Genomic DNA, 27,570 nt, shown 5'->3' on the forward strand with positions numbered 1-27,570 from the left:
TGTTCCATGGACTTCATTGCTAAAGTGAAGAAAAAGAAATCTAAAGATATAGTAAAAAGAAAAGATGTATGTCTGTGTGTGTGTGCCTGCATCTATACATAAATCACTCTTAACAGACAGTTTCAAAACAAGGAACATAGTTTTCCATTTGTCTGTTTATTTTTGTGGAGGTTTGTTTCTTTTGTGTTCTTGAGAGATCCACTGATGCCGTTGCCCTGGTTTACATGACATGTGTAACATAAAACACAGGTCCTTATCACAAATCTGCAAATTTAAAATGGAAAAGTGACAGGCAATAGAGGGCAGAACTGTATCATGCAACAGAGAGCAGTGACACCCCTAACTGGTTTTAGTTTTGTAATTTTTCTTGGTTATTATGGGAAGTGCAAGGGCACTTAGCACTTTTTGGAAAGTGCTCAGGGTGGAAGAGCATTAGAAAGACAGGGAGAAGGGACAGTAAAAGTAAGGGAATAAGGGTAAAAAGGGGAAGGGGAAGCGCATGAGAAGGGCATGGAATGAGTCTGAAAGGGGAAAGACATAAAGAAATATTGGAGAAGTGGAATGGCAAACCAGTATGGACAGTAGAGGCTGCAGGAGACTGAAGTCAGTCTCTAGCCTTCTCAGTTATTGTCACCACCTATGCAAGTGAAAGCACTTCAGTAGCAACCTTTGCCAGTTCTCTCCATCCTGCTGAATAGCAGCCAGGGAAGGCTACTGTACACACAGACATAGTAGCCTTCCTGCCAGTTCGAAAGCCAGCAGCATTCCTTCTTGAGGAATGTGAATAGACTGTGGTAGAGTACCTAAATGGATGGTGTAAAAAGGTACCTCCTTAGCACCACTTCAGGAGTGAGTCCTCTGACATTTCCTTCCTCCTTGTGATCACCCATAGGTTATTTCACTTGCGTGGAAGGGGAAGTGAAAGCTGGAGAGACAGAAGAAGTTGGGAAGGTTCTGAAGCAGAGGCTGAAACCCAAGGGGCACAGCCTGAGTGGCTCAGATGCTCAGGAGCCTCAGTGATCAAGGTTCAGGCTCAGGTTATTTAAAAGGAATTTTGGCTCCATTATTTGAGATCAGGCTGTGGTTTTTAGCCACCCTTACTGCATTTCCACATCAGATCACTTCTGCACAAACTCTGCTGCAAAATATCAATATTGTCCTATGATTTTCACAAGCCCAGCAGCTCTCCCAAGCTTATCTGGATGCCTAATTTTTATGCTAACTGCATAAAAGAAATTAGTTTGGGCCCATTAGAGACAATACCAGGACTTCCAGGTACAATTTCATTGGTTATTTGAAAATGTTGGAAGTCTATTTGAACCATCCATTTATGTTATGTTTTGTGTGAAATCTGAAGTGTTTGGAAAAAGTACTTCAGCATCAGATTTCTATAGTGATAATTCACATATTTTTATAATATGCTTCTATCACTTAAAATGATAAAATGTACCGGCATACAAGACTTTCAAAGTGTCTTGTATGCTGGTACATTCTGATCTTTCATTTCATGAGTTGTGGACAATGTTACATTATTTTGTCAAAGCACATGCTGTATTATTGGAGAATGAATTACAAACAAACTGAAAATCTCATTCTCTTTTCTCTTTTGAAAAAAATACAGAAGTTATGAGTTACTACAGGCTTTGCATGTTAATGCAAAATTATAGGCATTGCAGTATGTGTTAGAGCTTCTCTAATTTCTGCAATGTTTAGTATAGTATTACATTCTTACATCTAAAGTTTCTTAATACTTTGCATGAATTTCATGGAAACAATTCCAATATACACAATTTGCTCTCCAGATTTGCTTCAGAAGGATAGATTGTTTCATAGGGAATAGTATATAAATCATAGTATTTTTCTAAGCACTTATGTGGATGACATACATTTTCCAGAAATGAGCCACCTGTGGAGAGCACATTTAACTACAGTTTGTTTAACACACAGTTTTAATTACAGCAGATACTGTCCTGCAAGTGTATTTTACATACAGTTGGTTACTTTCACCAAACTATTTCTTCTTATTTGTTGTTTCTTCAGCTACTACAGCAGACATGTATGGGACAATCTTAGTTTAATCCTTTGTAGCTGATGATCATTCACTGTGATGCTTAAAAGCCACTTTTTTCTACTATAGCTTTTTGTTAAATTGTCAGGGTATTTTCATTCTGTATTGACAAACACACCCACAAGTGTGTGTCTGCAATTAGGATCATTTGCATCTGCCAACACTGGAGAGGTCAGGCTCTGAAATCAAAGCTAGCAGAGAGCCTGAGAAGAAAGTGCAAACAAACAAACAAACTCTGTCTCCATCTGAAATTGTGTCCACCCTCAAACAGAACAGCTCTCCTGTTTCAGGTGGAATTCTGCTGAAAAATATTATATTGAAACAACATGAGATTCCACTTGTCTTTCACTTTATTTAGTTCACATATATGTAGTTGGTAAGCCCTTAAGGGGTTTTTCTCCTAGCTGCTTTTTTAGGGTTGCATATAAGTAATTGAAAGAAATTATTTATTACATATTTAAATAATACATAATTCATTGTATTTTTGAGCAAGAAAGTTTTTTATTGCTCTGGGTATGTCAAAAACTCCTCTTTTTGGAAATAAGGCACTTCGAATTTTAGTATTTTATTGTGGACATGAAAAATGTGATAGAAGTCAGAAAATACCATGTCCTGTCAGACAGCCATTTAAAAGAAAAGTGATAAAATTATTTGAAACATCCTTCTGCATTAAAATATCTATAAAATAGAGAGGATCACTGACTCCCTTGTGTGATGTGCTCTGGAATGTAAAATAGTGAAATAAAAATAGATTTCCTAAAGATTTTGAGTCCCTTGAAATACTGTCAAGAGAAGTACTGAGAGTATTGAAAAAAAACATGTTCAGTTGTGCCATCTGGTGTCTAGAAGTGGCAGCTGTATTAGCATCAAAGCCAGGCCTTTCCTTTGAGCAAGAAACTGGACTTCTGTACAGTAATATTTTTATCTTTAGCTGTATTGCTATAATGCTTTGCTGACTGAGAGGGTGTAATTGCTGTGAAAGAAGTGTAGGTGCTTTTCTAGATTTTATGGTCCAGTTACCAAAATGTGCTGCAGTGATGGAGTGAAATGTGTTGGAAAGACCCATTTTTTATCATTTAAATTTGCTGTAATTGCATTTGATAGCAGAGCTGTTTCACAGATATGAAGAAAAGATTTAAGTAAATAAGAAAGGTTTAACAGACTGAAAGGAAATTTTCCACAAGATTGTCAATCTCCAATGTTTAAATAGAACCAATGCATTTAAGCAGAACCAATGTTTCAATATAACCCAAATGTTATATTGAAAGATCATATACTCATGCGATATAGTCATTGATTATTACACTAAATCATAATAACTTTGTCATTTTGATTAGAAGTTCAATTTTTCTGTGAAAATTTGTGGTGTTCAGGTCAAAGTAAACAGAACACTACAATTGGAAAAAGAGCCCAATCTGTCCCAATTCCTCTCCTTCAAAAAAACCTCCAAGCCAATCATCAATAAAACTTCTAAATTAGCCAATGTCCTCATCTGTCCTGATGCAAGAAGCCTTCCTTACGTTTGTTATTTTTAATGCAGCAAAAGAAGAAGAACGATAAATCCACAAACAGGTTTGTGAGTGTCCCCAATCTAAGTGCTCTGGAATCTAGCGGAGTGGTGGGCAATGGACATCCAAACCGCCTGGACCCCATTCCTAACTCACCCATCCACGATATTGAGTTCAGCAGCAGCAAACCACTACCACAGCCAATGCCACCCAAAGAGCCCAAGACGTTTTTGAGGTGAGCACTGCCTCACCAATCTTTTTTTTTTTGCTTAACTTTGGAAAATTTTGCATTCCTTTTGAGCTGAGTCCCACTTGCTCTATCAGCCTTTCAGAGGTACAAGTACTCTTACAGCGTTTTTAATTTTTACATTATAATTATAACCTCTTTATAGTATTCCTTTTTATTGTAGATCTTGTTGAAATGTGAAGTAGTCTCTCACTTTTTCCTAAGCCTTGAACTTTGAAAACCTATATAAATACCTTAACAGAATTCATGTGCTTCCAATTGTTTACATATATGAACAATTGTTTTATATGTTTGTGTTATTTACTGGTTTTCATTTAGGAATTGATGCTAGCACGAAGGTTTCTTTACTTAGTAATATATGATAACAATTTTTATGTAAGAAAATTATTTTCCGTGCTAGGTGAATGTTTTGTGTTTCCTCTTTCTTCACCTATATGGAATTGTTTCATAGGAGTAACCTTACTACAGCAACAGGAAATGTAGAGGCTTGGGTAGTTAATGCTGAGCTTCCAGTAATCAAAACCAGCATTAAAGTCTCAAGTAATTCTCTCACAAAATAATCTACTGAATTTAATAACTTAGAAATGGCATTTTAGAGACAGGATTTTAATCTTTTATCTTGATATGCCCACATATTAAATGCACTGAAGTGCTGTACTTTGTATCCAGTAGGTGCTGATCTCTTACCTCTAAGTTGCCAACTTAAAGTGAAATGTAGAACCACAAATGCGGTTCCACAGCTGGTTGTTTGCTCTCTCCTTTGGTTTAATGCAAAAGATCACATACATGGCAACTGCTAATTATAAAGGGAAATAAATGATAGAATCTAAAATAGATAAGGGAAAACAATATTTTTCAAGAAAAACTTTTTTTTTAAAAAAAAAAAGTACTGTTGCTATTTTTTTTCCTGTGCATGTTATGTGCATGAATATGCCCAGGTATCTATAAACATGCATGTGCATGACCCCATGGACTGTGATGCTGGAATTTTCACTCCAAATTGTTTTGTGCTCTATATTATCCTATAGGAGAAATTATTTTATTACCAATTTTTATTGATAAAGGAATTTGTGTAATTAAATTTAAATTATTCTTTCCTGCTTGTTTTGTGAGAATGCTAAGTTTTCAAAGAGGAGCCAAATGCTGTTTACAGCGCAGCAGTTTGTTTTTTCTAGTATCTTGGCATATTTTAATTGTGTGCATGAACAATTGCAAGTGATATTTGTGATGGGTATTATTACAAAAGTGTGTATTTCTATTCAGTTGCCAGCCAGTCTTTGTGAGCACATGTCTACAAATATGATGTTCACATCATATTTTTCAAAATTACCTTTACCACAGGAAAAGGATGCTAAAAGAGGACCTTCTACAGTCATGCTTTTCCAAGAAAACTCTTTTTATTCTTCCTGAAAACTACAGCTCTGTATGAGATTTAAAATTATGTTTTCCAAAATATTACTTGCCCACCCTGTAATGTGGCTTCTGAACTGACTTGTGCTGCTGATACTCTCCAATGGAGTGGATGATCACAGATTCTATAGGGAGACAATAAATCACATCCTAAGGCACACTGATAATTAATCCATGGAAAAACAGACTGTGTTCCTTACTGAATATTCTGTGATTATTTTTTCTTCTCCAGACACTTGTACTTTTCACGTAGTTGTAGGATAATTGTTGTGTTTTTTTTCTTTTTGTGAATTTAGCCCTCCTCAGACTGATGCCTCACCAGTGGCTTCACCAGACCCACAACGCCAGGAGTGGTTTGCACGATACTTTACGTTCTGAGAGATGATTTGTTTTTGTGGCACAGCGTGATGTGGACTGTTTATAAGAGCATGACCTTAAGTAAACCCTCATGTGAACAAGCTTTCCTGTAATTTGTCAAACACTGTGAATGAGAAAGTATTTGTCTTTCTGATTTGAAACTGCACTGTATTTCATGTTATATTTGTTGGAATCACCTGACATGGTACTATACAATATGTGTAATTATAACTAATATTTTTATTTAACATGGAAGAATCTTTAAACTTTGTAATTACTACATAATAAATTTTGGTAGAACAAACATAATGCTTTTTCCCCCTTTTTCCTATAAATGTGTTTTCTTTGATTTCAGGTAAGGCTTTTCCCCCCAGATAACTTAATTGCATGGTTACTATAAATACAACTTGAACTGTAAAAGGAAAATATATATATCTCTCACTCTCTCCAATTTGGGTGGGACATGTTTAATGCATCCCAGTTCTGTTACTTTGTAGCAGTTTAAAAACCTTCTCTGGCTAACATTGAAAAGGAATAATGCTAAATAAAACTAGTGTAGCTGCTGGTCTTCAGAGCAGATGGATTCTGACAGAAGATGAAAAATGTCACAAACCAGAAGCTGTTCATTGGGGAGGGGAAGTTGACTCCTCACCTATTGCTTATGAGACTTCACCATCTAGTTATAATGAAAGATTTTATCATTGAATTTAAGCAGAAACTGTTCCCACAGGTTCTATATTTCTTTTATGAATATTAACAAAAACAAATGCTTGAAATATTTAGCAAACTGTTTTAGGTATCTCTATGTAAATCAAGAATCTACGTTTTGAGCATATAGTCTTGCTTTGGATAAAATTCATGTCTGAAATGAAAAAAACAGAAGCCACAAACAAACAAATACCAACTACACTACTTTTTCCCATTAATACTTACTACAGATACAGGTCTTTCATTAAAACTTAGTTACCTTCCCTTGTCTATATTAAATTTTTTTCTTCTTCTTAAACTAATATATGAAACTGTTTTTCAGCTAGTGAGCATGATTCCCCAATCTATAACTTTTATGATGTCAGTGTTGCTCAAGAAATTTGTTGCAGCATAGAAAAAAACAGAGCTTCTCGTCTTTTTATATTTTTTCATTCAAAGATTACCACAAATTAACTCACACTGGTAGTCTCAGGGAGAATATTGTCTTTGTTTTATGAATGTATTTTTAAGCTAAATCTCTTATCTTTTAAAAGCAGGAAAAAATATGTTTGAGTTATTTGAATAAGGTTCTAGTTAGCATATATAAAGGTCTTTGAACTTTAATATTTCATCTAAAGCCCTGACTGCATCCTTTTTTTGCTATATGCACAAAGGTAAATACCCAGATGAAGATACTTGCTAATTACAATGAGTTTTATATGTACTATATGTATAAATGAAAAATTTGTATGTTTTCATATAAATGATATAAAAATCTTCTAAATGCACATTTAAAAACTTCAATCATATAATTCACCTTGAAAACACCACTGAAAGCTGTGTTCTGGTGATGCTGCCATGGATTAAAAATGTATACATCAGATTTTCTGTAGCTGATGGACTCAACTGTAGGTATATGCAACTTTTTAATTTTAGAAGAAAGCCATATTGGGCAAAATGTCAGATTTCTTGGCTGTTACCCAAAATAAAATTCACTAGATCATTTTGTTACAATGTTCTGAAGTGAGTGTTGTGTATTTTTTTTTGCATGATTTGCAAGGGATCAGCTGCCTACTGCCATCTTCAACTTCATTTGTGCATTTTCACATATGGAATGAATAACTGAACAGGAATACAAAGATAATGATCCCTTCATTTACCTATTCAGTGAAAGGTGTGGCCCATTTTTACTAGTAGGCATCTGAATGTAAAGAAGCTCTCAGTTACCATGTCTGCCACAGTCAGCAGTTGTGCCACTGCCTTATCAGTCTCCTCAAACAAAAAAAAAAAAAAACAAAAACAAAAAGTCCCAAAACTGACCAAAAATAAAATACCCATAAAACAATCAGAGGAAGCTAGGAAAAAAAATCTAATTTCTTCCAAATGGAGTTGAGAACTCTGTAAAATGTATTTGTAAAAGAAGTCAGTATCTGCCTTTTGGATTAAGGAACTTGCATAATGCCAATGCCATTGTGTTCCGGATCTTTGCAGTACCTGGTATTCTAGAAAAAGCTAAAAGTGCAAGGATTCATGAGTTCATAGGCAGCCTCAGCCTTGGCTGCCAAGAGACACACCTTAGGGCATAGTATGGAGCCCACGTTTTACAGCCATGTGAACATCCAGCCATGTTCATGCTGCCTGGTTAAACCTTTCCCTAACCTGTGGGATCTGTGAGCCCTTCTCAGCTCTTGTGCAGCCTTGCTGGCAGTGCCCAAACTGCACACTGTGCCACCACTCTGACCACAGTATTAATGGGCACTTCTGTACTCTTCTGGAACAAACCCAGATTGAGGGCACACACTGTATTCTGTAAAACTGAAAAACAGAGCAGTTTTAAGTCTCCGTCTTCATTACCCCACAAGACTATCAGGAGGGACCTGAAAGCAAAAATAGTAATATGGTTTATGTAAGAAAGCCATTATTCTAAGTGGAAAGCAGAGCCAAACCAGGCAAGTGTTCCAAGCCCAGGACAAGAGAGCTTTTCAGGCTGGTAACTGCCAGCACTGTCTCCATCCACTAGTTCGAAACAATTACTTTTCCCTGTCCATTTTGCACTATGATTTCAAAAGAGGGTATCTCATGGATTTTTGAAAGGGCCTAATACATTTTTTGATAACTTGTTGAGCAAACATTTCTTCATGACTCAGCTAAGCACTAACAGTTACTAGTTACTATGAGATAATAGTAAATTGATAAATAACTTGAGCTTTTTCTTGTAGGAACCACTGCCTGATCGCAGCCTTTACAAACCAACATCTGCTACTTGCTCTGTAGTTGAAAAATCAGGTGCCCCAGTTGCAGGCAGCTGCACTGTTTTTCATACTGCTGCACTGGTTGTTTAGGCTACCAACAGAGTGTGAGGAAGCACACGTGAACACCTCCAGGAATTCACAGAGATGACAGCTCTGCCGTACCAGACACCAGGTAACTGCTAACAAATGTGCAGCAATAACTGTGTCTCATTATTTGAAAATAGCAGCCTGGTTTTGTACTTTGCAAAACCAGCACTGTAAACTGATTAAAGTTGTCACTGAATGCATATGCCAGAGAAAGGGCTTGTTTTGAATTTTCATAGTGATCAATTTATATTTTAAGTGCAGATCTCAGCAGTGCCTTTGTAGCTGTATCTATTAAATTAGTTGCAACAGGACCATTTTGTAAAATAAAATGTATTTTTCTTCTAGAAACATATCCAGGGGTTAAAACCTTTCCTCTTTATAATCCCCATGAGCCAGTCTCTTGCTGGAAACACTGTTTCCTGAAGGTGAGGATTTAGGCAACATCTACAAGTACCCTGAAGTTTGTGTTTGCAAACAATGCAGGAGAGGTAACTGAACTTCCGTCCACTGCTTCACCAGACAGGAGTCCTGTGCAGAAATCCTCTTCCAACAGCATGTGGAGTAGCAATTCAGAAAAATCTGATTTGTGATTTAAAGCATCTGTGAACTTCCACACAAACTTTTTCCCCAAACATTCCAAGACCATTCCCTTCTTTGCTGGGCAAACATTCTTCAGATGAACTCACGGATAGTAAGATAATATAGTCGAGAGGTGAAGCATCCACAGCAGCTTTCTTATTCATTAAAATTTAAATAAGACTGGGAGGGAAAAACAACCCAGCATGCTAGACATTAAAATTTGTTATCTTAGTTTTATTAAGGCACTAAAGTAGTTACTTTACATCGTAACTTGACAATAAGGCAACTAAAGGATATAATTTTGTTTGAAAAGTGTTTATTTACCCCTCCACCAACTGTAAAATTTTGTATTAAAATACAAACTGTGTACATTTCTTTTGATATGTTTTTATTATAGAACTATCGGTGTTATTGTAGTACACTTTTTGTATAAGATCTTACATCTTTGGTTAAGATTTTACAAAATCTTACAGTGATTTTTGTTTTGATTGCCTATCAAGAATTCATCATTAATACAGGCTAACAATGGGAGGTCCTGGGAGTGAGAAGCTCAATGGAGAAAAGTTTTAAGATTGCTCAACACTTTGAAGTTATGGGGACATTAAGCTGTGCTCTGTGATATTGCAAGACTTGAATGGATGTATGAAAAACATTCAAATACCTTCTCATAGGTATCTAGAAAATATGCAAATAAAACAGAAAACAATCGCTGGGACCCTAAGAAGGGCAATATGTTTCTACCCAACCTCTTTCCCTGTCCTCCCCACCCCCCCATGCACACTTCTCTGTTTCTTTTCTTTTTTTTTTTCTTTGCCTCTTTTACTATTAAATAAAATATATCAATTTTATCACACCAACATTTAACCTCGTTTGGTTTTATCATGTGTTTTAAATATATTTTGATCCTACAAAATTCTTTCTGTTTGATATATAGAGACTTAGTTTTCTTTGCTCTTCTGGGTTTAAACCAGATCGTAACAGCCTGGAACACGACTTTGATATAGCATTAGCTAAAACCCAAACTATTTCAAATAATTGTAGAGCATGTCACTGGGTTGTTATACGCAGGGAAAAAATACAGATAAGAAACTATTCAAAATACTGTACTGTAAATTCTAGGCATAAGCAAAAACTTTAGAGCCTGCAGCAAACCCTAGTTTTTGGTTACAATAAGAATAAAATCCCCAAACTTCTCAGACTCTGTTACGCCCTCATGAAGAAGGGGGAAGTGGCAGCTCTCTCTAAAGAAGCCAAATTTAGACTTCGAGGTGTAACCCACGGGGGTGGCGAGGGAGCTTGTAGGAAGCAGCTTCGGCTGCCTCGAGGCTACCCCTGCCCACGCCTCGCAATCCTCCACGCTGAGCAGCAGTAGCGTCTCTCTCCCCGGGCTGCAGAGAGCGGCACGGAGAGCCCGCAGGTGGATCTTTTGTTCCCGAGAGGCCGAGCAGCTGGAGCGTCCCCCGTGCCCACGGAGCGCCCTCGTGCCGGGCTTGCTGCCCCTCTCCTGCTCCCGGGAGGGCCGGTTCTCCCGCGGGAAGCGCCCCGGCATCCCGCCCGACCCCGGCAGCTCTCCGCCGCCCCGCCCCGCTCAGGGCCCAACGGGCCCGGGCGTGGAGCGGCGCGGAGGGGCGGGGACGGAGCCGCTCCTCCCGCCGGGTGAGGGAGCTGCGGCCGCTGCCTCGGCGCGGCGGGAAGCGGCGGGAGCGGGGCGGTCCCGCTGCAGGTAGCGAGGGGGAACGGGGCGGCCGCGGAGCGCTGCCCGCCTCGCCTGCCGGGTGGGCTGCAGCGAGCGCAGCGCATCCCTCGCTGCCCGGCGCTGAGCGGGACGGGACGCGCTTGCGGCAGCGCCCGCCTGGCCGCCTTCAAAACTTGCCGTGCGGGAGGGCCGAGCCGCCTGCCCTCATCGCCTGGACAGCGAGGGAAGGAGAGCCGCCCGGGTCCCTTCTCGCACTACCGGGAGGAGCGCCCAGCCTCTCCCCGCCCACCCCGGCGGCGGGCGGCACCGGCAGGCGGGGGCGGGGCGGGCTGGGTTGGCGGGAGCCGTCACTGAAGGGCGGGGGGCTCGGCCCGGCCCCGGTGCCTGCCGCGGTCCCGGTGCCGGGCAGCGGCGGGGCGGAGGTGCCGCCCTGACGAGGTTTCCCTGCCCGAGCTCCGGAGCCGCGCCCCGCCCCGCCTCGCCCGGCTCCTCGCTGGGCTTTTCCCAGGGAAAGACGAAGTTTCCCGCCCGGCGCGCGGCCGTAGCGGGAAGCGCCACCGTGTGAGCGCCTCCCCGCGCCTTGCCCGGCCCGCGCAGCCAGGGACACACACCATGGTGCTGAGCACGGAGCAGGTCAGCCTCATCGGGCAGGTGTTCGAGTCCTATGTGCTGGAGCACCACAGAGACGAAATCCTGGCCATCCTGAGGGAGGCGGACGACCAGGCGCACTACCCGGTCGTCGTCGACGCCTTGACGCTCTTTGAGACCAACATGGAGATCGGGGAGTACTTCAACGCCTTCCCCAGCGAGGTGCTCCCGATTTTCGACAGCGCGCTGCGCCGGGCCGCGCTGGCAGCGCTGCAGGACAGCGCGGAGCCGGCACAGCTCAGCCTCAAGCAGAACCTCCACGCCAGGGTCTCGGGTGAGTGGCGGGGCGGGGGCTGCAGCGAGCTGCACCTCCCAACCAGGACTGCCAGCATTCTTGGCTCTTTAGGGAAACTGCCGAAATTTCCGAACTCTGTAACAAACTATTCTTACTTGGCTCTTCGGGGAAACTGCCAAAATTTCCCTACTCTGTAACCAGCTATTGGGGCGCGTGGAATGAGCGTTTAATTCTTGCCGTTCCAGTGTTTGACGCAGAGGGAATCCTTCGTGTTTATTGAGCAGCAGGGGACACGTGCAAATACGTGGGTGTGTGTAGACCGAGTCCCCAGAGAAAAGCTGTGGCCATCCCCACTGGGCTGCGTGTCTCTCTCTGGGTCAGGGCTTACATTAAAGCCTTTCCAGAGCAAAGACTCCTCCAAAGTGGCAACTGGTCTTATATTATTTCTTTTAGACAGAAGGTGTAGAGACAAGAAAAGAAAAAAAAAAGTCCTGGGAAAAAAGTTTTAGGGGAAGATAAATATTTCCAAAGTTTTACTGCAGGTTGACTTCCGTACTATGCCTGTTGGTACTCAGTCCTTATTGGCTCCAGCCATCTTCCAGAAGAGGCAAAGTCTAAATTTTGAGTTGTCATGTAACAATTTCGTCTGAAGCTGTTGAATTTTATGCTTAACTGTTATAAAATTGCTTGTTATAAAATTGGAAGAAACTGTTGGAAGGTGTGATCAATAGTGGAGGCTTCAGTAATTTTTCTCAATGCTAGATGATGTATCATTATTCCTTATTTTTGGGAAATTTTTAGTAGCTTTGAGGTTTGGTAAATGTGAAGTGCAGGTTCTGGGATTGAAATGCCTTTTTTTGCCTGTTGTGGGAAAGTGGGTCAGCAGTGGCACCATCCCTTCTGGTCATTTCTGATCATAACAATTTGGAGCAATAGTCCGCAAAGCCAAGAGCTGGCAGCCTGTGTTTCCCTCCCCTGCCCTGTTGTGGAGTGGCTTATGAACATTCAGTCTTTTGGCAGCTTGAATTTGGATAAATCACAGTTGGTAAATAGGCCTGTGTTTCACTGCAGTGAGTTTCCATGAAAATGTTGTAATGACAATGCGTACATCAGAAATATATTTAGCCTGTGGTATTCAGGTGCTGAGGAGCTTGTACACAGCTGCTGAGTATGTGAGGTAAAAGGATGGCCTCTTGTGCTGGACTGAAATTTGACCTCAGGCACCTTCCTGTACCTATGAAAGCAGGAATGAGGTAAAACTTTCTTCCTAGTGTTCTGAGATGCATTTACATCATTCAGGGCTTCAGCATAAAAAAAAGGACTCCAAGTATGATTATTTGGAAAGCTATCAGGAAGTATTAGCAGGAATACAGCAAGGAGATATATGTCTGCATGAGTAGTGGTGTCTTTAAGACATTCCTTTTCCTCCTATCAGCCTCTTGCTGGAGCTGATCGTTCCTCCCACAGTGATGTTTTGTCTAAATATTCCCTTACCAATCTCTGGCAAAATTAGCTCCCTTGATCAAATAGTTTTAGTAACTGATAAAAGCAAGCCTGACTGATCATTGGTAGAAGAATTCAGTCAGCAGACTCCCAGATAATTCCATCCATAAGCTGGAGAGAAGTTGGTGAAGAACAGGGGGAGTTATCCTCGAGAGGTCCAGCTGGATCAAAATAACATCTGTCCGCAGAATTTGGTTAATATTCTGTACCACTTAAAGGCTCACTCCAGGAGAAACAAAAGAAATTACCTAAATTTTCTATAGCCTTTTTTCCACCCAAATTTTCCCATTATACTGTTTCCTTTTAAGGGGGTGCTGATTACCTTCAGGACTCTCATCTTGATGTGCCACCTCCCATTCCCACGTCAGATAAGGAGGGAATGAGAATGTGGTGCACTATTCCTGGTGGGAGCAGCAGACAACTACCACAAGTTTGGTGATGGTATCTGTGTGTCAGGGTTGGAATTAAGTGAGCAAAAGTGATTTTGCATACACCAGATATAAGAGACAATCTCAACACCTTCTACCAATATGGATAGGGCATCTAGTGGTTCAAAAAAGGATGGAAGGAGTGTGGATGTGCAGTAATTAATAATGGATGATTACCCTGAGTTCACTGAAGAAAGTAAAAGTTCTTCATCTGAATTTCAGCATTGTAGGAATTCGATTGTATAGCTTCTACTTTTTGCTACAAATCCATTAAATGATTTTTCCTTATTTATCATTGGCCTGAGCTGCATTTGTTACTGAAGTCCAAACTGCTTCTGAGATTTCAAATAGCTTTTTTGTGACTAATACCAAGAGGCACATACTTAATTAAAGAATTTGTCAAGCAGTCTAGTATGATCGGAATGAAGGCTCTTTTTGTCACATTTAGACTCTTGTCTCCTCAAAATTCACAGAGATGATCATCATATATCCTGACAACAGTGCTGCAGCTCTCTCTAGTGTAAGATGTGATGCATTTTTCAAAGCTTTTTGAGGGGCAGCAATACTGAACTAAGAAAAAAAAAAAGCCAAAACAGGTGGAGAAATAACGGATTTTTCTTTTCCCCTGAACTGACTAGAAATGCAAATATGTGGTAGAATGAAAATTTCAACAGGCTCGGTAGAACATTTAAATAGCTTTATTAGAGTCAAACAGAAAAAATTGTTTGCAGTTTTACAAAATACTTCCTCCTGATTATTTAATTCTACTTTATTCTCTTACCTTTTAAAATTGGTTCAATAGTTAAAAATATTTTCTTTGAACAAAAGTAGAAGGTCAAGTGTTGCTTAAAAACCTCAAATTGGAATGCTTCTGCATGTCTGAAATAAGGAATTTGGGGTTGAAAACACTGAAATAAATATGACTTTTTTTTTTTTTTCCCCCAGCCAAAGTCACTAAGAATATTTGACCTAAGTGCACAAATAGTTTTGGTCTCCTTAGAAACATTATTTCCTAGCAGATTTGTAGTTTTACATCTCTGTAGAAAATATTCTAAAATATTTTGGAAGTAAATATAAGAAATTAAGTTTATAATTATTCATATTTTGTAGTTCATTACTAATTTCTGAGTAGGCAATATTTTGCTCGGGTGAGCATTTCAAGACCATTTACCTTGATAAGGACTTTGTAGGTTGTTGAGATTAATCTTCCTGAGGATTTCAGCCACTCTGGTGCCAAGTGATGGGTGAACTCTGGAGCCTGATCAGCACATGACTGAACTGGCTGCTGGGGTGGAATCAAGGGAGAGCAAGTGGAAAGTGTCCTGTCACTATGCATTTGAACATACAAGTGATTTTGCTTTGCCTGTTTTCATAACCCCTTTACATTCTTTTTATGCTGTCTTCCTTGTGCTCGAGGTTTACTAGTATGCAATGTGGATTTAAGGTCAAATGCTCTCCAACTGTGAGTTTGCCTAGACTTGAGAATTCACACAATATTAGGAGCTACACCTGTTTAACTGTGGGAATAACATTGGACCACAATTAAGTAGCATAACTAAAAATTTGTCACTCAGATAAACCAGTTGTAGAATAAATGGCATCTGCAAAAAGAACATCTGAATTAATACAGATATTAGAACATCAGGATCTGTTCCCATGAATGGAAACTGTTTGTGACTATTCACTCCTTGGCAAGAGTGGGAGAGTAAACTGGCAGCATTTTCAGCTAGTGCTCAGTGTCTGATGATTTTCACCATCTGAGGACGGTGAATCAGATTTATGGTACAACAGATGAATAGTTGAATCATGTTTATGAAACACTAATAACAATGGCTACTGTTTATATGTCTGGCACGTTTTCTGTTTAACTGCATTGTAAGTCTTTATTTGATAAGCATAGCCTTATGCTGTACATATTTCTGTCTAACAGGTTTGCCTGTTTGCCCAGAGCTGACTCGAGAGCACATTCCTAAATCCAAGGATGTGGGGCACTTTTTGTCTGTTACTGGGACTGTCATACGTACCAGTTCGGTGAAGGTTTTGGAGTTTGAGCGGAGTTACATCTGCAACAAGTGCAAGCACGTGTTTGCTGTCAAGGCTGACTTTGAGCAGTACTACGCGTTCTGTCGTCCAGCAGCCTGCCTCAATGAAGAAGGCTGCAACTCAACCAAGTTCATGTGTCTCTCTGGAACAACCTCTTCTCCTGCCTGCTGCAGGGACTATCAAGAAATCAAAATTCAGGAACAGGTAAAGAAAAAAAAAAACAGATAAAAGGGGAAGATATTAAAGTATAGATGTCTGCTGTTGTTTGAAACAAATGCCTGAGATGACTGAAAGGAGCCAGGTAACCCATTGGTGAGAGATTTCCTGTCAAAGAGTTAAAAATTAGGCCAGCTTGTAAACCATTCTTCTGTTACTGGGTAATTCCATTCAATATTGTACAAAACACTGGGAGTCACTGAATAGAAGAAATTTCCATAGATGAAATTCCATTCCACTTTGAATCCCTGTAACACCAAGTGTGCATTTTTTCTCTAAGCACTTCCTGTACACGATGCTGATGTTCAGCACTGGTTCTGAGGACTAAAGCTAGCCCAGTGTTGGCCAAGGCCAGCTGTAGCTGTGCAGTGTGGTCAGTACATGGTGTCTGCAAATGTTCATCCCTTCAGCCAATATTGAACTCAACAATTATTGCATATGTGACCCTTACAGAACCTGCATCCAGAATTTGCGTTTGGTTTCTGATGGTAGCCCTGGGTGGAAGTACAGACAGGGTGGAGGAGAAATGTGTGAAGTTAGAAATTAAGGTCTTAAAAATTCAGAATACCAAAACTAGTAAGGGAATAAACTTTCTAGGAAATAAGCCCTACATTGCATGAACATATAATGATTGTTTCTGGCATATAGGAAATCTCTATAACTTAGATTTTGTTATACTGTGTGACACATAGATCTCGCTGGTAGGAAGGATTTTCAGCACCACGGGCTTGTTAAAATAGTAAAGTTAAACTAGGAGTGAATTTCCCTTGTGTTTCCTACTGAGCTCTGCAAATAACTGTGCATGTGCCATCAGTACTGACAGTGATGTGAACTGCCTGTGGCCATTTAGATAATACACAAGGGTGAATTAACCTTCCTAGGCACCAGAGAGTGAATACATTTAGAATTCTGGCATGTATGACCTGGGCTGCAGAATGAAAAAGTACTTCTGACTGTTGTTCTTGTGCAGTGGATACTCTCAAAACTATTGCAAGCTCTAAGTGTAAATGGAAAGATTGCTGGTTGGAAATGGACTGTGACAAGATTTCACAGGCTTTGCCCTGGAGGAAAGAAAAAGAATTACAGGAGTTACTGGCACATTTCTCAATATATATTTGGGTTTTCCTGTTTTTGATTTAATCCTTGACACCTAAACTTAATCTCAAACTGTCAAGTCATGGTTAAATACCAGAAAAATACAGAGAATATTCACTCAGTATCTACTTCAGTGTGTTAGCTGACACTTCAGAAGTGTCAGCTAACCCATGCACATGCTTCAGTACCCAAAGTCAACTTTACATATTGAAGTAGTACCTAGTAATAACTCAAACTATAATAATAATAATTAAAAAAAAAAGATTGGTCTTTCAAATGACCTTGTTTAGTGAGCTTTCTTCAGTAAGATATTGAAATCATACAAGATCTCCCAGCACTGAGCACCTGCTGCTAATTTAATACTCAATCCCATTTCCTTTAATGTCAGCATTAAACTTTCATTGTTAAGTTCAGGGCAGCATTGGCATCCTTACTGTAAGTTTTGTGGTAAAAAGCAAAGAACTGACCTCAGTTCCAGGAAAAGACCACAGGCCAGAGCAGCTGTTAATTAAAGGCTTTTGAAAGGTGCAGTTCTTAAGAAGTGCTTTTCCTTCCCATCCCCTAGGTTCAGAGGCTGTCTGTTGGAAGCATCCCTCGTTGCATGGTGGTTGTTCTGGAAGATGACTTGGTGGACAGTTGCAAGTCTGGTGAGGATATAGCATAAATTGCCTATATCTGTACCCACAAGCATTTTTAGTTTTCCACCTGAGATGAATCTCTGTCAGGAGGCTGTCAGTGCCGGGGGCTCCTCGAATGAGGTGTGTTTGTCTGGCACGGTGCTGTTTCAGGCTGAACATTAGCGTGGCAGCTGATGACCATTCCGGAAAATGTCATGCACCCCCCCATGTCAGGTCACATCTTGACTGTTTGACAGATCAGTTTCAATAAGTAATGAGTTGTGACATACAGAAAGTACGTTAAACCTTGTTGGTGTAGAACACCAAACCTCCCCAGGAGATTGGGACACACAGTGTGAGATGTTCTTCCATAGGTTTGGAGAGCCAGGAAGCCTGACCTCCTCTCTAAGGAGTACTGCAGGTAGAAAAAGCTACCTGGCATTCAAAGAAGAAGCTCATTGGCAGCAAGATGAATGGAGAGTGGACTAAAAAATCTCAGATGAGCACATTTCCACAAGAAATTAATTAGTGGTTGTACTTTCTCAGAAGAATGCTCTACTCAGAATGTTAACAAGTGATTCTGGGGTTCATCACGAAGGTTACTGGCAGCCAAATAAGTTTTGACTAGTTTTATTTTTTGTATAATCAATCTAATTGAAAGAGCTTCTAAGTTTACCAGGAATTCCTCTCTTCTAAAAAAGGAAACAAGCAGAGGTATATCTTTAAGAATTCACCTCACTTAAACAGAAGTGGAAAGACATAACAAATTCCTACCACAGACTTAAGCAACCCATCTTATCTTTGTTTCAGACTTCCAGTAAATGCAGGAGGTTTTGCTTTTTGTTGTTAGATTTTTTTAACCTTGTTAACTGTAACACAGGGTCTAGATCACATTACTGTGCATTACGGCTAGCTGAAGTGTCTACATGTCTCAAGTCAGGGTTTTGTTTTTTGTTGGTTTTTTTTGTTATTTTACTAATTTTTGTTGTTACCTCTAGGAGATGACATCACAGTGTATGGAGTGGTAATGCAGAGGTGGAAACCTTTCCACGAGGGTGCACGCTGTGACTTGGAGCTTGTTTTAAAAGCCAACTATGTTAAAGTGAACAATGAGCAGCTAGCAGGGGTTGTAATTGATGAAGAAGTTCGCAAGGAATTTGAAGACTTCTGGGAAAGGCATAGGAATGATCCCTTAGCAGGTTAGTGCTTGAAAGCTTTTAGGTATGACACTTGATTGGATAGAGATGAAATCAGGAGTGAAAATACAGTGACTGAACACATTTTCCCCCCATTATCCTATCTCACCACCCATTCATCAATAATATATTTTTTTCACTACAAGAATACAAAATTTTTACTTTAATATTACTGGGGTGGGGGTGAAAGGAAGTACCAAACCTACTGCATTGATTGATCTTCATCCTCTGAGCTTTCTATTCAAGTCTTTCTTGGAACATTTATTAACAAGAAATTAAAAGAAATGTAAGTATAAGAGGAAAAAAAAAAGAAAAATGTTTTGTAATCAAGAAAGAAGAAGCACACTTCTCAGAAGAAATAGTGTGAATCATATCTGCCTTTAGTCAGCACAGCTGTTCTTCTGGGGTGAGAGAGCTGACACACTGTCTCTGCATCCCAAATTAAGCTCTGCATCTTTACCATAGGGATTAACACATCCCATCTTTAACACAACTCTGGGATGCCTAGGTCCTTGAGTTAGGTGCATGGAGGCCTTCCAATTCACAATGGCTTCCAGAACAGTCAGTGTTCAGTGTGCTGGGTCCTAAACTTACCATGGTCCACAGTCAGCCAACTTGGAATTACCAGTAGTTCTGTCTGGAGTTCTGACCCTCTCCATAATCTGAGTGCCTTCTCCTCAACTCTGCAGAAGCTCAGTGGACTCTTTAGGGTCTCCATCACTTTATTAGGCTGACAGTCTGTTTTGTAAAACCCTGCAAAAGGCTTAGTCTTTCTTCTTTAAAGACAAACAGGAGGAAAAGCAGGTAGGAACCTGCCTCAAAAGAGCCTGCTCACAATAAGAAAGGGTAGATCCTGTCAGTGTTAAAGATTCTTCAGTACTGCATTTCCTGGAAAGCAATTTAATTGCTAGCTTCCTGCTGTTTGGAATGATAACATTTCTTTCTTCTGCTTTTTGGAGCAAGAATATTTCTTATCACTCTCATTAGAACTGTTCAGAAAGTAACTCAGGATCTTCTTTGGAGGTCCCTTTAATCTTTCATTCTCAGGACAAATTTTGGAAACCTGCGGGGAGCAATTTGATTTTATCTAATATTACCCATTCTGAATAAATAAATTTGAAGTGGCTACAAGAAAGTTGAGGTGGAAATTAGAAGGACCCTGACTGCCCAAGGTGTCTGTTTCAATCTGTTTGAATTTGAGTTGAAATTGAGGGCAAAGATTAAATCTGACTAAGGAGTCTGAGGCCACAGAATGTGTGTGTACCTGTTCTGTTTTTCAAGATATAATGATAGCTACTACTGCATTTTTTGTCAGTCACTTAATGATGCTAACTCCTAACTGTGAAGTTAAATCTTGAAAAATTTAACTTTTCTAGCTGTTCAGCCACGCTGTTCGGTGCGTGGCTGAACAGCGTTGTTCAAATTTCACTTTTGGATGAACAAAGACATGTTAATTCCTTCAGAAGACCTCCAAATGAAACACATATACCTTAAGTCATCTGTTAGGTCCCTGTATTTTGCCAGTACTATGTACTTGCTTCTAAATTTAAAACATGAAGTTAAGCTCTCAAAATGGGTCACTCTCCTTTATTCCCTAGCAATGGAAGTAACACATGGCATATAACCTGAGACCCTTTATGTGCTGGTAGGGTCAGAATCTCAAAGAACAGAATTAATCCTGTTACGTATCTTCCACACCATCAGCATTTTCAGAGCAGATTGAAATATTCTGCTGCTGGAAAGAGACTATAGTGGGGAGGAGGAGAGGGACCTGTGACACAGAGGATCAAAGGAGAAGGAAGGTAACAATGAGAAAATGAGCACACTATGTGTGCACAAGTTTAAGGCAAAATAAGTGTTAGAAATTTTCTTAAGTGTTAAACACCCCAGTTTTCAAGGGGACATTTTGAAATCTGTAAACTTTTAGGTTTCGTAGCATTTACACTTCTAATTGTGGAACAAAAGAATTTGCATGATGGCATTTCATTCCTTAAATTGCTATAGGATTGGCTTTGCTGCTTATGATTGTGACTTACTTAACTTTTGTATCATGAAGGAAGTTTGAATCAAACAACCACTCTAGATGCCATTTAAAGAAAAAAAAAAATTAAAATCTTCTTTCTACCCTACTCTTCTTGCCCAAATTATTTGTCAGTTTACATGGGAGTCCCTGGGAAACCAAGTTTTAACTCTGCTGAGTGCCATTTTTGCTCCTGTTTTAGGGAGGAATGAAATTTTGGCTAGCCTATGTCCTCAAGTTTTTGGATTGTACCTTGTGAAGCTGGCTGTAGCCATGGTGCTTGCTGGTGGTGTGCAGAGGACTGATGCTGCTGGAACTCGAACCAGAGGTTTGTATTGTTTCTAAAAGTATCACATCCTTTGTAACAGTCATTCCCATCCCTGTCCTCACTCACATCCCCCCCCAACCCCATCCTCCCCCCGCACCCTTCCCAAATCAAACCAGTAAGAACTTTGAAGCATAATCATCCCATTTTCTTGAGTGAGAACAAATTTTAATAAATTTTGATTATTCTTTGAAAATCTCAGACAAGTCAAAGTGGGTGTCTAGACTTCCTCTTTTTACTTTAATTTTTCCCAAATAAAACCCAATAGAAGGAGACTTTTAGGTTTCCATTAGGTAGAACATTAAAGGCAGCTGTTTTATCTGAAACATCTCACTTTTTATTATATAAGTGACATTTTGAATTTATTTCTAGTAGAATATTCCCAGCAGTATTTGGCATCAAAGGATAGAATCTTAATGTTTCCTTAATGTGGATCACTATAGTACGTTAAAAGGAAAAATTAAAGGATTAATTTTACTTCCTAATGCCAGACTTTTCCATCTGTGATTGTCACCATATCTCACTTAGTCTTGTAACTCCAAGTTACCTGCCTGCTGATTTGCCTTCTGTTGTTGTTAGATGGCAAATATGCCATGTGCCAGGTGGTACACAGGTCATAATCTATGTAGGTCATAATAATTTTTAAAAGTATGTCTCTGTATACAAATACAGGATTTTCTTAATGCTCTAACAGCTAAATAAAATTATAGACTTTATATTTGAATTGAAGTTCGATTTTGTAGAAAACAGTGAAAAAAATTTAGAGCACTTTACTGAGATTGTAGCAGCTGAATTATTTACTTCTGTAATTTCATTGTTATGAAAATACAAAGTTGTGTAACTGTTGGCAGAGAATTAATTAAGCAAAACAGCCTGCTGATTTCATTAGTCCATTTTGCCATAATTTAAATAACTGAATAGTGGAATGGTAACTAAACCTGGTATCCTTCTGTTTCATAATCAGAATGAGCTGAGTCTGAGAAATGAGCATTCTAAAATGTAAGAACTCACGTTACAGGAAGTGTCAAATACCTGCAAACACTTCACGAATACTCAACTGTAAATATTTGTGTCTAAATTACTTTATTAAAAAATGTATTTATCACACCAAATAAATAGTGCAGAATTACATATTTTAATGTATATATAGTGCTAAATTTTAGATGAATATGACAAGTATTATTTAATCTGAGCATTTTGTGTCAATGTTTGTCTATTCCTACATCACTGTTTTCCCCCAAGGTGAATCACATCTTCTGTTGGTTGGAGACCCAGGTACAGGGAAATCTCAGTTTCTCAAGTATGCAGTAAAGATTATGCCACGCTCTGTGCTTACAGCAGGAATTGGATCCACAAGTGCAGGTATGTGCTTCTTCGGCTGTAATAGGTTATCTCTCACTCAAGTATGATTGTATAGAAGCCTTCTATGTGTGTGAACATATGTGCTCAGGTTGTTGTGAGCACAGTTGAAGCAGAGAACTGCTGTGGAGGCATGTGCAGCCTGATCTGACTCTCTGCAGTCCTGCCTCTTTGTCTGTTTCCAGGAAGGACTGTGATGAGCTTCTAGCAGGGAGCCTGACAAGCCTCATCCAGAGACACCTCTCAATGCTTTGCTAGCAGAGAGTGATCTGGACCTGTATTTTTAGCATTTCCCAGCTATGACAAATACGACATCTTTCCAGAGCTCATGCTGTGTGATGAGCTAGCGTCATTTGGTTTCTCCTGAACAGATAATCTCCTCTCTTCTGTTCTTTTATGTGTTCTGTCTGGGTGCCAGTTTGATTTCTGTTTGCTTTCTGGAAATTCACCCATGTTGAGGAATTATTTCTTACTCATGAAGATGGTTTTAAAATGGCTTCAGAAAGCAAGTGGGTTTTTTCATTCTTTTTTCTTTTTTTTCTCTTTCTTCCTTTTGTTAAATTTAGGTATGTCCCAACTGGCTCTTAATGCCAGGCATCTTTGCAAACTCTTCTGGGACAATGTACAGGGTCAAATTACCTCTGCCAATGACTTTATTTGAACAAATGAATATACTACTTGTATGTTCAAATTTACAAAATAATTAGGGTCAAATCCCAGTGTCTCAGGTAGCATGTGTAAATTGAATATTTCTCAGAGGGTGCTGCTTATCATTGTATGTCTGGGAAATACCATTATTTGTACATGGGAGAACCAGAGGATAAATCTTTCCTAGTTATGTATATTCTCAGTCTTCCTTAGCTGTGGAGGTGGAACATGATGTTGAACATGCACACTCCTGTGTGCAGGGAACTTGTTATGAAACGCATATGCCTCCGACTTTCCATTCAAACTGTTAACAAATAGGTCTGGAGAGAAGCCAGAGAGAAAATTTTGGCTTAGCATAATCTTTTCTCCATTTTTTGTTCTGTGTTAAGAACTGAGAACAATCTGGATAATTTCAGATTTGCTAGGGGACTTGCAGTGACCTGGAGTGAAATTTTGCCATGTACTTCAGTGTGACTTTGCCCATTTTTGTAAGAAGTGATTTCCTGTGTCCGTTGCTCTCAGTCTCTGATGTTGCTGTTGCCTTCTTCACCACATCTCCCTCCCATGCTTCTCCTTCCATATGATCTGATTTCCAGCTCAGCCATGATGGCTAGATTCAAAGACATGTCCTTGAAGACAAATATTGCCATTTATATGCTTACTGTGGTATATGTGCACTAATGATGTGTGGAGATAAAGTTTCATTTCATTAAAGGATTGTCTTAGGCCTTTAGATCATCCGTATTTCACTTAAATATTCCTTATTTTTAAAAAACTTCTCTCTCAGTCCCTTTTTCCAAAATCTGACAGCAGCACCAGGTTTCTACTTTAGAATTCTTCAGGACCGTTATCACAAGTGAAACTTGAGTGCCTAGCAAGGAATCTTATTAACCTAATTTAATTTCAGGGAACCTTTCCATGGCTAGAACTGCTGGACTAAGGTATTAATTTCTAGACCAGGAGTTTGGATGTTGTTTGAATTACTATTTTTTTTGCCTTTCCTGTGCAAGGACTGTCTTATGCATCTGCTTGTAGCTAGCTGTACCTAACATTGACTTTTGTCAACTTGCTCTCTGTGCAAAAGCTTCAAATTAGTTTGGAGAACTATTAAACTGCTTTACTTTCTTTGTCATAATTGAACACTTTGAATTACCAGTTTCTGCCTTCCCATGAGAGAACAGCCCTAATGCACATTCTTCCCTCCAGTGTATGAATATTAAATCTCTAAGTTTAACTTTCAGCTAGTTCCTTGCTGTATATAAAAAGCAGTCTAAATTGCATTTAATTGCTGGTTCTGGGATTGCAGTCTACATAGGCCAAAAGACACACCTGAGAGTGGGTAAACCCTAAATAACTCCTAAAAGCTGCGTTCCTCTTTTAGAGAATACTGCCTGTATCTAACCAGCCTTTAGTAAGATTCTGTGTACACTGACACCTTGTGCCCTTTACCCAGCTGATACTGGTTTAGGACACAAGCTATTTAAGCATTGAATTAGAATTCTGTATTCCAAACTGTGTCATACCAGTTTTACTTGGTTTTCTGTACAAGTATTTATTTGTACCAGGACAGCGTATTAGGTCATTAGCATTCTCCTTGTGCCAAAATTCTCTTTCTTTCCTGGTATACCTTAGGCATCACATGCTCTGAGATCCACTATGATACTTTGTGCCCCTGCAGTATCATGTGCCTGCTGCAGTCCATTAACCCCTATGGACATGACTGGAATTGGCTTGCAGAATTTTAGAATCCCTAACTCCTGCAGCTTAATTTGCTGTTGGGCCTCTGCTTTTTCAATCAGGTTCCTGCCTTCCCCTCCACTTTCTAAACAAGGTCTGTGCTGTTTCACCTGATTCAGAAAGTAAACCCAGGAGAAAACCCTGCTTTCTTGCTGAAGGTTTGGAATACCTTCGTCTTTCACCCACAGGCTCAAGTTGCCTGCTTGCTGCAAACAGCCCTTAAAAGTGACAGATAATTTTTTCTCTGTTTTGAAAAAACCAGAACTTTACCTCCACTCAGTGAATAAGTTTCTGAGCTTACTTATTTATTAAGTTGCCTTTCTTGCAAACACTTAGCAGAAATTTTCTGTTGCAAATTCTCTACAAGATTAGGACTTATATGAGGAACCGGGGTTTGTTCCTCCCACATCTCTTTAATGACAGCTGGCAGGCAGACCAGCCCACACGCAACAACTCCATGGTAAAAATTTATTTGACCACTGTAGGACTTTGTGATCTGTAAATGAAAGATGAGGGAACCATCTGTCCCACTGTTTCATTGTGTCTGCACTGGTTTATTTTACAGGCCTGGTTCATTCTCCCTGACTTGTCTCTCATCTGAGAATCACAGGGAGTCATTCAGCTACCTTTTATTTTTAGAAATTGAGACATAGTTTTCCATAAAGATAGAGACTTAGGGAGGCTTAGCAAGATCTCTCTGGGAGTTCTCACCTTACTACTGAGTTAAATAAACTGTTTTGCAGGCCCCAGAGGCACAGTGCCGCTAATGTATATTTGGATGAGATAATCACTAGTAAGAAAACACTTCATTTACCTCTGCAGCTTGAGATTTGCAGTGATCGAATGGTGTGCAACAGGAACCAATGCATGCCAGCTGCTGGCAGCTCTGGAGCTCATGGACATCCAGGACTCAGAGTTATTCTGCTGCTTGCTAGTGTATATTCGAGTGTTCACACTTCTGAAAATTTTGTTTGGTGTTGCATCCCTCCTCAGATTGATTGCTGAGAGAATTTTGTGAACTGTATTTAGAACAGCTTGCCTAAAAATCTGGGAGACTATCAGCCGTTTCTCCAGCTCTTCAGTTCTGTATAACATGCCTTTCTGAGCTGTGTGACATGCACCCCTATGGCCTCTCCTCTAGAGCCTCTGCAGAGCCTTGCAAGTTCTTCCTTTTTGCTGGTATTTTGCCATGCCTAACACTGTCCATATCATGCCAACAGCAGTTTGCTATTCATTTCCTTTCTTTTAATTGAAGGGAACTGACATGGGGGAAACCACTCCTTTTCTTCTTTCATAGTAAGCTTTCCCCTGCTAGGCAGGCTTCAGGTGCTAACAGCTGTCTCTGTTCTGATCCATGAGAAACCACTCCAAAGCCACTGACATGAGCCATCCAGCTGTGGTTATAAATAGAGTACATGGTGTCAGTATCCTGAGATATGCAAGACTCTGAAACTGGAGATATTTTTCCCTCTGTGTAGATCTCCAAACTGTCCCTGTGCCTTCCCTAGTTGACATAAGCCAAAGTAGTGCCAGGAAACCATTTTGCACCATGGATTCATACCCTGTCCCTGATAAAGTTATTAACACAGATGCCGCCTTTAGGCTGTTGCTTTTCTCTGATCATCACTTCTACCTTGGGATTGTTTTCCTCAGTACTTCTAATTGTACATTAAGTATTTTCTATCAGTATGTAACCTGAAAATATTTTCTTGAGCATGGCTTCAGTGGCTGTTTCTTCAACATATGGGCCTCAAGTTGGAAACCCCTTAGCTCTGTAGGAAGTCTACTAAACTTGTTGAAGAAATGAAATTTGAAGCTGTGATCAAATATTGTCAGACTTGCCCATCTGTAACAATATCCCATTTCTTCTTTAGTTCCCTTAATTTCTTCTCAGTAATGCTGTTCCAAAATGGCTTTGTCCTGAGAGAGCTTACCTTGTCTACCTGCATGACAGATTATTTAGCCCAAGAGATACCTATCTTCAGAAATTGTGGGTTTTTTTCAAACAGCTGTATAACTGAAGGCCCATAGTTAGTTCGGATGGGAAATACTGTGGGAACAGTATCTTGTCATGTTGGTTGAAGGTTTCAGGTCTTAACACTTCTAACACCTCCAGGCCAGCCTTCATCAGACTTTTTAATCCTGCTGTTGAAATGGCAGGCATTTCAAGCAGTTGAGTTTTGGACGAATAATAGATATCTTCAGCATTTTCTTTACCATACTGTGAAGCCTGTCCTTCTTTCTAGTTTGTGTAAATGTAGGTCTGCCCCCACCCCCAGTGAGAAAGGACAAACTGGAGGATACCTTTATTTTGAAAGGTTGGCATCCTTATCTCTTGGGGCCAAGGGGCTTTTGGAGGGAGACCAAAGAACTCCATGAAAGTTTCCACCAGTTCTTAACACTGCTGGTAACATGTAGCTGTTGTCTCTTGCATCTGGTGTAGCACACACACCTCTTTCCTCTGACTCTCTCTTGTCTGCAATCATACCCCTCCAGCTGTGGACATCGAGTACCCAGCCATGCCTCCAAAACTGCATTACCTAAAGCTGGAAATGTTTAAATATATCCTCCCTCCATCTCCCCCCCTCTGCAATGACGTCCTAAGTTCC

General features: G+C 39.9%; 2 protein-coding genes across 9 annotated transcripts in view; both read left to right on the top strand.

Moving 5' to 3' along the window:
* FAM184A (family with sequence similarity 184 member A) overlaps positions 1–7,295 on the top strand; it is a 74,030-nt gene extending 66,735 nt beyond the window's left edge. For 4 of the 5 annotated variants that reach the window (XM_059842214.1, XM_059842216.1, XM_059842213.1 and 1 more), the window contains 2 exons: positions 3,609–3,811; positions 5,530–7,295. In XM_059842214.1, coding sequence (XP_059698197.1) covers positions 3,609–3,811; positions 5,530–5,611 — 285 coding nt within the window. In that variant the 3' untranslated portion in view covers positions 5,612–7,295. The remainder of the gene's footprint in view (positions 1–3,608; positions 3,812–5,529) is intronic. The other variant, XM_059842217.1, reaches the window with a different exon arrangement.
* A 3,593-nt stretch (positions 7,296–10,888) lies between these two features.
* The window catches only part of MCM9 (minichromosome maintenance 9 homologous recombination repair factor), a 47,842-nt gene continuing 31,160 nt past the window's right edge, over positions 10,889–27,570 (top strand). For 2 of the 4 annotated variants that reach the window (XM_059842220.1, XM_059842221.1), the window contains exons 1-6: positions 10,889–11,813; positions 15,636–15,952; positions 17,625–17,706; positions 18,675–18,875; positions 21,095–21,220; positions 22,460–22,579. In XM_059842220.1, coding sequence (XP_059698203.1) covers positions 11,504–11,813; positions 15,636–15,952; positions 17,625–17,706; positions 18,675–18,875; positions 21,095–21,220; positions 22,460–22,579 — 1,156 coding nt within the window. In that variant the 5' untranslated portion in view covers positions 10,889–11,503. The remainder of the gene's footprint in view (positions 11,814–15,635; positions 15,953–17,624; positions 17,707–18,674; positions 18,876–21,094; positions 21,221–22,459; positions 22,580–27,570) is intronic. The other 2 variants (XM_059842222.1, XM_059842218.1) reach the window with 2 other exon arrangements.

Source organism: Haemorhous mexicanus, chromosome 3 (genome assembly GCF_027477595.1).
Source record: "Haemorhous mexicanus isolate bHaeMex1 chromosome 3, bHaeMex1.pri, whole genome shotgun sequence".
In the NCBI taxonomy this organism is placed as follows: Eukaryota; Metazoa; Chordata; class Aves; order Passeriformes; family Fringillidae; genus Haemorhous; species Haemorhous mexicanus.